At 36.4% G+C, this 12,343-nt stretch overlaps 2 protein-coding genes across 2 annotated transcripts; both read right to left on the reverse strand.

Moving 5' to 3' along the window:
* Window positions 1-2,789: 2,789 nt before the first annotated feature.
* Window positions 2,790-4,809, reverse strand: LOC139148292 (dynein light chain roadblock-type 2). The gene is made up of 4 exons (XM_070719651.1): window positions 4,672-4,809; window positions 4,328-4,403; window positions 3,584-3,751; window positions 2,790-3,179 (listed from the first exon to the last, which is right to left on the reverse strand). Exons 1-4 carry the CDS (start codon window positions 4,672-4,674, stop codon window positions 3,136-3,138), a joined length of 291 nt encoding a protein of 96 aa, XP_070575752.1. The 5' UTR covers window positions 4,675-4,809; the 3' UTR covers window positions 2,790-3,135.
* Window positions 4,810-5,477: 668 nt separating this feature from the next.
* Window positions 5,478-12,342, reverse strand: LOC139148289 (V-type proton ATPase subunit d 1). The gene is made up of 7 exons (XM_070719648.1): window positions 12,147-12,342; window positions 11,365-11,536; window positions 10,527-10,705; window positions 9,360-9,517; window positions 8,780-8,956; window positions 7,899-7,976; window positions 5,478-7,108 (listed from the first exon to the last, which is right to left on the reverse strand). Exons 1-7 carry the CDS (start codon window positions 12,271-12,273, stop codon window positions 6,944-6,946), a joined length of 1,056 nt encoding a protein of 351 aa, XP_070575749.1. The 5' UTR covers window positions 12,274-12,342; the 3' UTR covers window positions 5,478-6,943.
* Between the last annotated feature and the right edge of the window lies 1 nt (window position 12,343).

A 12,343-nucleotide genomic window follows, 5' to 3' on the forward strand; every position in this document is an offset into this window, starting at 1 on the left:
CAGAATCATTTCATTGTTATGCGAGGAAAAAATAGACATCAATGAGGTGATAATAGTCCCATTACATTTTAAGACAAAGGGTTTTGAACATACAAGTTAACAACATGCACTGCTTCAAAACTTCATTGACAGCTAGTAGCTATGTAGCATATGCTGTCTCAGTGTTTTCTATTTCAGTCTGTATGTCTGTCATAGCTCTATGGAACTACGAGTCCCAGAATTGAAATGAGACGTGACTGTCCTAGAATGAAACTGGGAGATTTTAGCTTTCCCACACAAAAAACACACATAATTTTCACAACAGCACAGAGAATATGAATAAAACTAGTGCATATACAATTGCTACAAAAGGCATACAGTGGGATGGGAAACTTCTTTCCCATCAATATTATGGTTTCGTCATTACAGCATGGAGGTACCTTACCTCCATGGTACAGTTCATTTGATACAAGTGCATTTCCCCGCAATCATAATGGTCCCAGTTACGTCGAGCTACGCTTCTGGGACCGGTCCCAGTTGGCTTCTGGGACCGGTCCTAGAGGCCAACTGGGACCGGTCCCAGTTGGCTTCTGGGACCGGTTCCAGAAGCGAACTGGGACCGGTCCCAGAGTGCATTTTAAGCCAACTGGGAGTCCCAGTTGGCAGTCCCAGTTGGGGGTTTGAGCTACCCTTACATACCTCCATTGTTTGTTATTAGAGCTCTGTGTGACCAACATTTGTACAAAGTTTCATCAAATTTAGTGTAATCACTCCAGAAACTGCTCTTTTCCAAAGTTATTGTCAGTTACATAGTCCCCACTTCTATCAATAAAATGGCTGTCACATGGTCATACTGGATCAAATCGAAAAACAAATCAAGGTATGTATGTATGAGAGTAATCTTTGAACAAAGTTCTCCAGGCATCTCTGAGAAATTTGCGTGAATGGATGCACGCACGCATGGGTATGACCAAATCTATATAAGTAAGTACCCCTGTACGATGACTATGGGAACAATAATGTTTATCAAATTTACTTTTATTCAGATTATGAATTTTGTCTGTACTATAAATAGTAAAAAATGCATTATAATTGTGTTACATAATAATAGAAGGCGAATCTCATCTCTCTTTTATACATTTTGCAAAAACATATTTGAAAATACCAATTTACTTTTACAGAGTAACTGCATTGACCCTTCTATGTGCCACCCAAAACGATCTTTAAATTATGACAGGCACCAAGGGCCTCTGTAGAGTGATACTTCTTGGTAATTTCCTCAGCTTTTACGCTAAATGAGTCTAAAATTGTGACTATTTTCCCAACATTTCAAATGAAGAGAACTACACAAACTGCAGTTTCACCTTTAACCTTCACATTAATATATTCAATTGAATTTACTTAATTCATATATTGACCTTGAACCTCCAGGATCTAATCCTAGACTTGTATGCCATGCCATGTGTAGGGATGTTCATTTTTTAGGGGAAAAGCATTTGATATCTCTGGGTGGAGGAAACACGTTTGGCGGCAATTTGTATTGTTATGTGACAGCAATTATTTTGCTATTGTAAATCTATTTTTTTTCTCAAGCCATTACAGAACATGTAGCTTCATAAGATACTTCACCAGCCCCGCTCAAAATAAAATGGTTCTCCAATATAGCTTGAGAGTAGGGGAGCAAACTATGATGTGGTCATCACCATTTCAGGATCCAAGAAGGGATCATCTTTACTCTAAGACCTACAGATCAGCTTATTTCCATACAACGAACATCAGCAAAATAAGAAAATATCTCACTGACGATACAGCCATACTATTGATTCATGTGTTTGTTACATCAAGGCTTGACTACGACTACAGTTTACTGCAGGGCATCCCGATTTATTTTAATAGATATACAATATGAACAACACCTTTAAGAATCTGCAAATCAAATTTAACTAAATCTGGCATTCTGCAGTCACTGAAAAGGATTTTTTTATGCTAAAAGGCAACAGAGTAAAAGTCGCTGAAAAGAGAAAATTACAGATATTGCAAATAAAAATGTTACATTATTTCTACCTAAGATACAAACTTATAACAAATAAGATATTTATTGTTCCCTATATTTCTCTATTTTGACCATTTTTCAACCTTACTTTATATCTATTTTGGAATTATGTCCATTTTAACCAAACCTCAACTCTGACTCAGGATGCATCTTGGTGCTAACTACTACAGTTAACATTCCCAAGTTTTGCAGTCAGTCAGCCAGCATTGATTGTGAATCCACTTCTGTTATGTAAGCATATCACTGGCCACTGACCACCACTGGAGAAAATGTAGTGCCTCTACCTTTGCATGTATAATGCTTGTTGAACTACAACCTCCTTTACTATATAAATTTTGTGGTGTGTTCCATTGAAGATTACTCTGACATGCATTGTGAATCTGTATCAGAAAATAGCACTGTTCCCAAGCCATCATGGTGGGTCTCATATCATAAATGGTGGCTGATTGTGATCAAGGTGGACTGTATGCAACGTCACAAAACATTCATCATTTGTAAGAATAAAGTTTTTATTCATCCATGATACCACTGGCTCGTCTTATCATCCCTTCAATTGATGTTTATACCTTCCTAAAAACTTTGAACAAGACATTTGTTAATCGTTTGTGACTTGTGTTTGTAATCAGATGGAGGTCAAAGGAGAGGTTACAAACAGGTAGTGACCATCAACATATCTTGGCTATGGCCTTTTGAAGTTCACATATTCCTGAACACATGTCACACCTTTATAATAAATACAAAACACAATAAGCACAAATAGAGAACACATATCTTTATTAATGAAATGAAATACATAACCAAGAAGAATTGATATTTTCTATGAAGTTACAGTGTGTCATATAACTGTAAAATACTTAAATACGGACTACAACTAGTCACATGACAATGCAACCGGAAGATTTGACAAAAGGAATAACCGAAATGCTAAAAATGCTGCCTACAGAACTGGAAGTAATCAAAATTTTCATTTTTTTTGTATTCATGTATATACAAATAAAATAAGCATACCAGATTGATTAGGCATGTCAGACGCATTGGATGAGTAATGCTAAATGTGTCAAATGACTGATAAGTTTGATGGTGTTGAAGGCATGGGCAGCAATTCAATCCTTTGGATTCTGGATGACAATCAGGAGGTATTCCTTGTCTGTAATGAAGGGTAGGAAGAGATACTCAATGATGTTACATATCAACATAATCCTATGGGGTACACTTGCTTCACTTGCTCTTTCAGTTGGTCAATCTATAGTTGTGTAGTCTTAAACTTCACAAAACTCAAACACACAAAAATACCTTCAAAAAGGTAAAAAACACTGTACTAGTGAGAGTTACAGGAGAAAACCAATCTGATCTCCACAATTAAAACTGGAAATACAGGATAAAACTGGGAATATAAACGCTTTTCATCCTATTTTTTATCTCAATTTTTCGGTTTCACAAAAAAAATACATTATCAATAGAAGCACTTTTGCCAGTAGAAAATTTTCAGGTGAAGCAATATTCAAAAGCCTCTTCAACATTGGTTTCCTGGATGTATCATAAATACTGTACCTGGTGCGACCATAATTTCATGCTTCTTTGATCTTACTCTCAAGAAGGTAAGATCATTCTGTGGGTCGATGTCTCTGACGGTACTCCTGGCTTTGGCTGTCAACTGGTGAATAAGACCAGAGTACTGAACTGTCGTTGAGTTATCTAATGTCGTACGGATCGGAATTCCTGGGGATAAAATTGACATTTACAAAAATGTTATTTATATGCCCATTAACAAGGTCAGAAAGGGGAAAACACTTTCTAGTTTGTGCAGCAAACTGCTTTGTTTTCATTTAACATCACTGTATCACAGCATGGAGCTACCAATATTGCATTGAGCCCTCTACACTACTTTGATGTGCCACTGGCACTACCTCAAAATTTTTCTCTCTGACACAAGAGTCTTTTACACATTACACGTCTTAGTATGAGAGTAACTCAAGGAAATTTCCAATAATTCCCAAATTGACTCAACTAGTTTGGAAATCTTAAAAACTTGATGGCACACTGGTGACCTTACAAGTTACATGAAAGTCTCACAACCACTGTTAACCGAACCTTCACACAGCATGTCATCAAACATACTGTGGCTGGACAATGCTCGGTTTCAGTCGATAAAATTGATCCAAATGATGCTGCTGAAGTTTGCTCATGTTACTAAGGCATGAATGTTGTTACAAAAACCAATAAATTTGCACAATTTCGACTTCGTTCCTTGATCTTCGAATTATCATGTTTGGTTGCAAACACATTTTCCCTCACCTTCAGCATTGACTACGATGATGCCAATCACACCTTTGTGTAACTGGATCCTCTTAAGCGTTTCTTCAATCTCGGCCTGTCGCAATAAAAATGGAAAAATCATGCAATGACGGTTTTACTATGTGAATGTGTGCTGTTGACAGGTAGGAACTACAAACAGACAGGACTCGCCCAAGTACGAGATCAACTACGGAAAACTGCACAACATGAAAATAAGCCTCTACTGTTCTATGATTAGAAGTGTTTGTCTCCGCGCTTATTGTCTAGTAACTATAAATGAATCCGACACTGGTTTGAAAGATGATAAGTGGATAAAGAAGGAAAAATTTAGTATTATTGCTCACCATGTTGACAATCTGATTTTGCTTCTTCTGGCTATGTTGCTAACGGGTGAATGCGCATGCGTATTACGTTTCCTTTCGACCTCGTTCACAAATACGATGGTTTGTCACGAGTCTTTTGACGAGAATAAGAAAATAAACGGCCAGCACAGCCAAAAAGCTACATTATGATACTTAATTCATGTACGATATTTCATTTGTCGTTCACCTGGAGATTTCCTTGCAAATAACATCTCGTGTACGAGTACCTGGTGCCATGCTTCCATCAACGGCAAATTGTTGGATTCTTTTGTTTGCTCAAAAATTAACGCCTGGGGGCGCTACACTTGAGAAAATTTCGGCGGCGTATTAAAAATAGGTTGGACTCTACTTGCGAAATCCTGAAGCAGTCGATTCAGGTGTCAGAAAATTGTTGCAGGGTGTCGGATAAAAAATGGAAACTGGACACAATGGAAAGACTGTATTCTCTGGTTTTCATGATGATAACTGCCAGAAAACCGTGAACATTGAACATCACTTGGGTGCTGAACGTACATTTACCAGTACGTACACAATGCTCAGTTTGCCATTCAGAGAGTATTCAAACACAAATGTTATTGTTTTGAGAATATATTTGCAATTTGGGTATACATCCAATATAACATGAAATCTTCGAGGGGTAATTTAAAGGAACTATACACTTTATATGGTTTAAGCAATGATATGAGTTGCACTAAGCTCCATTCAAGTGTATCTTTGAATTTTTTTAGAGAAAAATGTATCTTTGAATTTTTTTTTTGAGAAAAATGTGACTGCAGTGACACAGGATCTGATTTGACAGTGTTTATGTTTTTATTCAGATTTGCAGCAATTAACGGTGAACACCATACAACATCAGCAGCATTAGACATTTACCACTTTTTACATCATTACATTTTTCTGAAACTTCATCTTGTCAACAAACGTTCACCAACACATCAAATTATACAGACTAGTTACTGGGGGAGTGTGTAAAAAGTAGCATGTCCAAAATACATTAAAATTGTATTCACATAGCAAGTGAAATAATAGTATAATGGAGCTCATGCAGACTGCAGATTGGTTATGCAAGACCAGAAATGCCAACAAAATCTCAGTATAACAGTTTCATTTAAAATTGATAGAGTTCTTTATTGGCACGTTCAGACTTGCAACACCACCAGTACTACCTATGGTACATAACTGATCATGTTCAATTGGAGACATATTGTCACAAATGACATAAAGAACAAAGAAATTTTAAAACTATCCACCACAGAAATTGTATTATGCGGAGTTTGGCCACCACACAAGCACAAATGTAACTTACATTGGGCAAATTGAAGAATTTTTTACAGAATATATATATAATACAGGTGCTACTGTAAACAGTTTTTAAACATAATTATATGGTTGTCAGAAAAATGGCCTACCATCTCCATTTCACACTTGAAAGAATATTTTATTTAAACATACATTTACACTTGTAATCTTACTTATATTACAACATTAAGACTCATCTATCGCATAGACACACACTGCCTCACTTATGCATCTAAAATATCATCATTAGTTTTCAAATTTCTGTAAACTATTTACAGTCTTACTACAACTTCGTATCTCTTTTTAAATATGGGCCAGTAATTTTACCAATGCATAGCTTGTGTTTGCTGATAACACAGAAATAATACTCCATCAGTTAAGGGTAACATATTGTCATACATATGGAACAATTGCTCTGCTTTAACTTTTTAAAGGCAAGAACATGTATCAAGAAACTCCACACCTCTTCACTACAGTACCTTTGATTTAAGACAGTTGATCTGAAGGGAAGAGGGAATTTCTCAGCTTCTATTAACACCGACCGACCCGCCTTCAAACATTGCGAAAATATTAATAGTATGAATAGAGAAACTTTTCTCATCTGGCATAAAAATAATTTGATTCATGATTTCATGTTGAATACATAATTAAACATATGTCCTGTAATTTCCTTTCAAGTACAATTTTAAATCTAGTAATATGAATATTTCATCAAGTGATCACGTCTGGACAGCAATATTTTGTCCACACATGATTTCTTTGATAAGACTATACACCGTTTTTGTATGCTATCAATACACTGAACACAAAATACTTCCTGCCATTGATGACATAACACAAATGTCAAATAGGACTACCCCTACAATACTCTCCTTGTGGATTGACCGTAATTGTCTTTTTGTAACTGAAACTGTCCATTTAACATTTTAACAGGCATGGTTTGGGAGGGGTATGTTTATTCAAGAATCTGAATGTAGCTGTCAATTTTTCCTCGCTGGCCCTGTGCAATGCACTCGGCAATCCACACAATGTTCCTGCATTCCTGTTCCTTCAATTTGACCCATGCATAGAAGATTCCAAAATGGAACTGCTGAAGGAAGGCATACACATTCAGTTTAACCTGCATGAGGGGAAAAAAGAAAGAAGGGTTTGAATAATGAAAAAAAAACGTGAATGAAATAAAAATTACAGCTTGATGTGACTAAAGTAGGCAATAAAACATTGACTAACCATATGGCCAAGTCAAAATAACTGTCAAATCATAATTTCTGAAGCATTTAGTATATCGTAGCAATATCAAAATTGCTAGACCCTAATTTCTGGAAAAACATTTCCTTGATTTTTGTTTCACAACTACTTATGGATTGAAGTAGATATTGATTACATTACAGGCTCAGTGTGAAAAACAAATATAGTTTTATGTTGGACAGGGATCTTGATTGAAATGAAATTAATTATTATGATTCATACAGTAAATATAGGAACAATAGTGTGCGACAGAGACACTTTACAAAAGATTACATAACACACAAAGTATAAGATTCTTATGAATACATTGAAAGGAATATTGCCTGCCAACAGTAGTAAACAAATAGCAGCTGTCTCCCTCTACACATAATTACGGTATCATTGATCCACACACAGTTTTGTCAAAGGTGGTACCTACGTACATTTTATTGTGGGTCCCCAAATATATTGCCAGGTTCCCACCATATATCAATGCAATCATACTAGATGACACTAAAAATAGTACTAGGGTTCCCACAGCATGTACCTAAGTTGCCACACTTTGACAAAAACACTCATCTGAAGAATGTTCACACATGACATGAAGATTCTACACACTGGATCCACACCAACACTCTGAGCAGTGACTTTTATGTACTTTTATCAACATTAACACCACTCACCTCATGCTCAAAGAATTTATCTTCCAGCGTTTTGTCTCCAGGATTGTTACCAGCACCTTCAAAGAGCAGCCTGTATTCCTGTGAAAAGAAGGAACAATTCAAAGATAAATAGCCTGGTTGCTATGTCTTGTAATGCAGGCATGATACATGTACGTGAGCAATGTATCTTGCCTGTATTTTTTATACATGTAGTTCAATGACAGTCTTTGAAGGCAGCTTATTCACGGTGTGTACTGCCTGAACACTATCGTCACAATCATCTTTGAATAAATTGTAATGCAAATTACATGCACGTATCCATTTCTTTTGTTTGAAATGCAATATCAAAAGACAACATGTCCCATGAGATCAATTTTTCACTGGCATACATTCTCATATTCTGCCATTTTGCAAGTTGATATTTTTTGCCACGGAATTAAAAACAAAAGTGAAACCCTAATAGCCAATGATAGCAGCTTGCAAATCTAATATTACTTGTAATACCCAAAAATTTAACTTTCTAAAGTTGACGAACACCAAATATGTGACCACTGAGATGAGACACAATGCACTTTGTAAAAACAGTGTGACAAGCACAGTGTTAGTTCTATTGGCGATTTCTTCTAAAACAACAAAGCAAACAGGCATTCTATTATCCTCATTTATGTCAAAGGAAAGATAGCTGTCAATGAATGGTACAGTGGCTCTCTCAATCAGTTCTAACCAACACAGAGTACCACTGTCACAAGTAGTAAAAATCCACCATGACCTTGTCATTTGTTATGCCAATTCCCCTCCCCTTCTAAGCTGCTACAGTGTCTCCTCGTGTTGGAAACAGAACCATCTCTTTCACTGGTAACAATACAGAAAGACATAACACTGAAAGTTATGCAGCAACTCACAGCATAGTAATCAGCAATGGCTCTAACTTGTTCATAGTCATCAGCCCTGGCAAGTCCTGCCAAGCCATCTGGAAACAGTCTGCCACATCTTGGATACAGCTTAGCTCTGTCATCCTTTGTCAGCTCTGTGCCGAAGGAGTTGATAGTAATGATGATGGCTCTACGGTCTGCTTCAAACTGAACACAGAAAAGAGAAACCACATTACTTATCTAACTTTAAAGTTCCTGGTGCACTTATAAAGAAGATATAAGGGGATAAAACTTTGTAGTGTACATTGCAAAGTTTCACTTGGCTTTCAGACTGACTTACCCATACATATCAGTATGTGGAGGGATATAAGCCCCTATGTATTTACACAAATGTACAAGTTTTTTCCACAGAATTTTCAAAATACCTGAAACATGTAACACTAAGTTAAAGCTGTGGAGGTGCATTCACCCTTTTAACCACTATGATTTGGCCCAAACCTATTGTTATCAATGGTGAGTGTGGACCTCTTTACAGGGGATAGAGGTTAACAAGTTAAGTTGGAGCTTTTTACAGTAAAATAGAATACATATTTATAACCTTGATACTTACAGCAAGTACTTCACACATTACATCTGCAGTGGCCCCACCAAGACCTTTACAGAACTTGTAGAAGCCCTCTAGGTAGGCCTTGTACAGTGTGTTTCTGATGATCTCAATGTTCATCTCATCAAGATCTTGTTCTGAAATGCAGTCTTGGAAGAATGGAGCTGTAAGAGAATAAACAAAATTGTCAAGAATTTATACTTTGATTACAGAATTATAGATTTTAAATGGATTGAAAGCCATACACTCATGATCAATATCACCTTCCCTTGTAATTATATTTTCACTGATGTCACGAAACTGAAAGTTTAACTTCTTTGTTATGTTTTATGTCACTGTAATTTTAACATAAATACAACAGGCAACTTGCATAAATTGAGGGGGAAAATTGGCATAAGCCAGTTAATTGGTTGGTTAGGCTCTATGAAACAGTGAATATTCTGAACAGGAAAAGTCATGAACTGACTTACACACTTCAGTCTTTATTGAACTTTTATGTTCAAAGCTGTTAGAAACATCTGATATGTTATGACAACATGCAATATAATTTATTATTGTATTGATTTATCTTGTCGATACCAAACTTATAAATCATCCTAACAAACATCGCATAAAAGCTCTTGACGGTTGCAAAAATGCAAGAACCTACAAACACCAAGGGTGTGATCATAAGTATTTTCTGTCCTTGACGATAAATTTTACTGTAAAGACATGTCAAGGGACTGACAAGCTTCACAGAGGGCAATTACCAGAATGAAAATACTGTAGCTTTAAATTGTGTAAATTACCAAATACACGAAATACAACTTTATATGATTTGACATCGACAAAAACAACACAAACATTGAGAAAGAAGTACGGTATAAAAATTGACACAAAAGTGAACAGGTACAACAGTACAACTACTATGAAATCCTTTATACACAGTCAGTGCTACTCATTAACTTACAAGCCAAAGTGTGGCAGGCAACACAAAGGTCAATGAGTCAAATGCGATGTAAGACTTTTTAGAGAGCAAAAATTACTTTTATTCCATAAAACCAATTCATGTGCAGATTTTACTATTATTGCACGGCTGTCTTTATATCTTCAGTATATCCATGAGTTTCAAATATGTCTATGGTAAAGGCTTATGGATTTGGACATGTTTGACTCTTGACACAGAACACTTACCAAGTGGGGTATCTACAAGGATAGCATTGTAAAGTTCAGCTGGAGTAGACGCAATGTTGACTGCTTCCATCTGCTCAAAGCTACCAAGCGGGTGACACTTGGGGATCAATTCTGATATTGCACGTTGATGTAGAGTTCCGGTGATTAGAAGAATGATATTATCAATCATGTAACTGTAACTGTGAAAATTAAAAGGGATTGATGGTAAAAGTCTGTGATTCAAACTTTACTGATTTTGAGGCAAATTTGATTAAAGTGGACTCATGAACACTGAGATCTGAAGAAATTTCCATATCAATGTCACCTTGAATGCGAATAAACCAACTACTGGAGCTGAATTATTCTGATGTGCTAATGATAGGGACCAATGAGGGTAAAACAAAGAGACATTATACTACACTGATTGGGTGAGTATGTAGTTCAATTGGGAGGTACCAGCAGATCATAATACTATCAGTAGACATATTAGTATGGTAGCATCAAATATAGCACTGGGCAGGGTAAATTCAACACAAATCATCTCCACATATGATATAATTGTACAAAAGATGGCCTACAAATTACCCTCTCATACTGGACAGCCCTGAAAAAATCTATACATTTGTTCAAGAAGCTTCCTGGGGATTTTTCTGGATATTTCAGTATCATTTTTACAGTGATCGATGTGTACACATTTTGTTACATTTGAAAACAAGAGACAGGAAAGAGGAGATATCTATTTTACTTTTCTATACTTTGGGATTCTACCAGTTTTTTTCTGAAGGGAAGTCTGGGAAGGCAGTGTGTGCCACTTTGGAGACATTTCATTGTATTTTACTGGAGCAGTCTGAACACTTACGTTATAAAGTCTAAGAATGTAGAGAGTGGTTCATAGGCATGATTCCTAATATGTTGAAACTCAACCACCAATTTCTCTTTCAGCTTGTCGTCAATAACAGACACTGTAAGAGGTGACGGCTCATTTGCCAGGAAATTGCCATAATCAGTACTTGCTAAATGAAGCTTTAGATCTGGAAAAAAATACCGTGATATCATAAATTACCTAATGCTAAATGCATTTCTCATCTCAAAGCCAGATAAGACGTACATGTATCCAAAGTTAATGAAATTTCAAAAACACTTTCGGTCATACATGAAATCTATCATAATGTGTAAAAACTGTGACAATTGTCTCAACCTCATACTTAGCGATTAGCTTTTCTAATAAGTTCGGCATTACATTGAACAAAACATAAGCGACGGTTTGACGGTCATATGACTGTGACAAATTTATGGTTTAAAGTCGTCCGAGAGGGGGGTCGCAAATTGAAGCGTTCGTCACTTTGTAGCCAGCCAGCTCAGGAGAAACGACAAAATATATGACATGTGATAATAAATTTCGGAGAACTTGTGAATTTCGTCGTTGATATTTTACATATGTTCGGAATCATATACTGATTTAACGAAAATCGAAATACTCGTAAGCATCGTCGTGTAAAGATTACCGATGGAAGGGGTTACTGTCGTTGACTGAGCCGGTGGCGTCAGATATTGAGTTTCATGTAAGATGCTGGTACCTGTGTGCGATTGTACGTACGTGCATTATGATGGCTGTTCGGAGTACATCGTCACTTCACTTACCTTCTAACGTTTCGCATTGGATTAAATTCAGGTAATCTGTCTGTGTTAGGATACCTCCTTTGAAACCCCTTACCAATCCTTCCAAATAACCGTTATCAACGTTGAAATAAAGCTCCGAGAGCGACATTTTCCGTAGAATTCAGAGATTGAACCACCGATTCTCCCAATATGGCCGTGACTAAAGGTCATGTGATGGT

This window comes from Ptychodera flava, chromosome 13 (genome assembly GCF_041260155.1).
Source record: "Ptychodera flava strain L36383 chromosome 13, AS_Pfla_20210202, whole genome shotgun sequence".
Lineage (NCBI taxonomy): Eukaryota > Metazoa > Hemichordata > Enteropneusta > Ptychoderidae > Ptychodera > Ptychodera flava.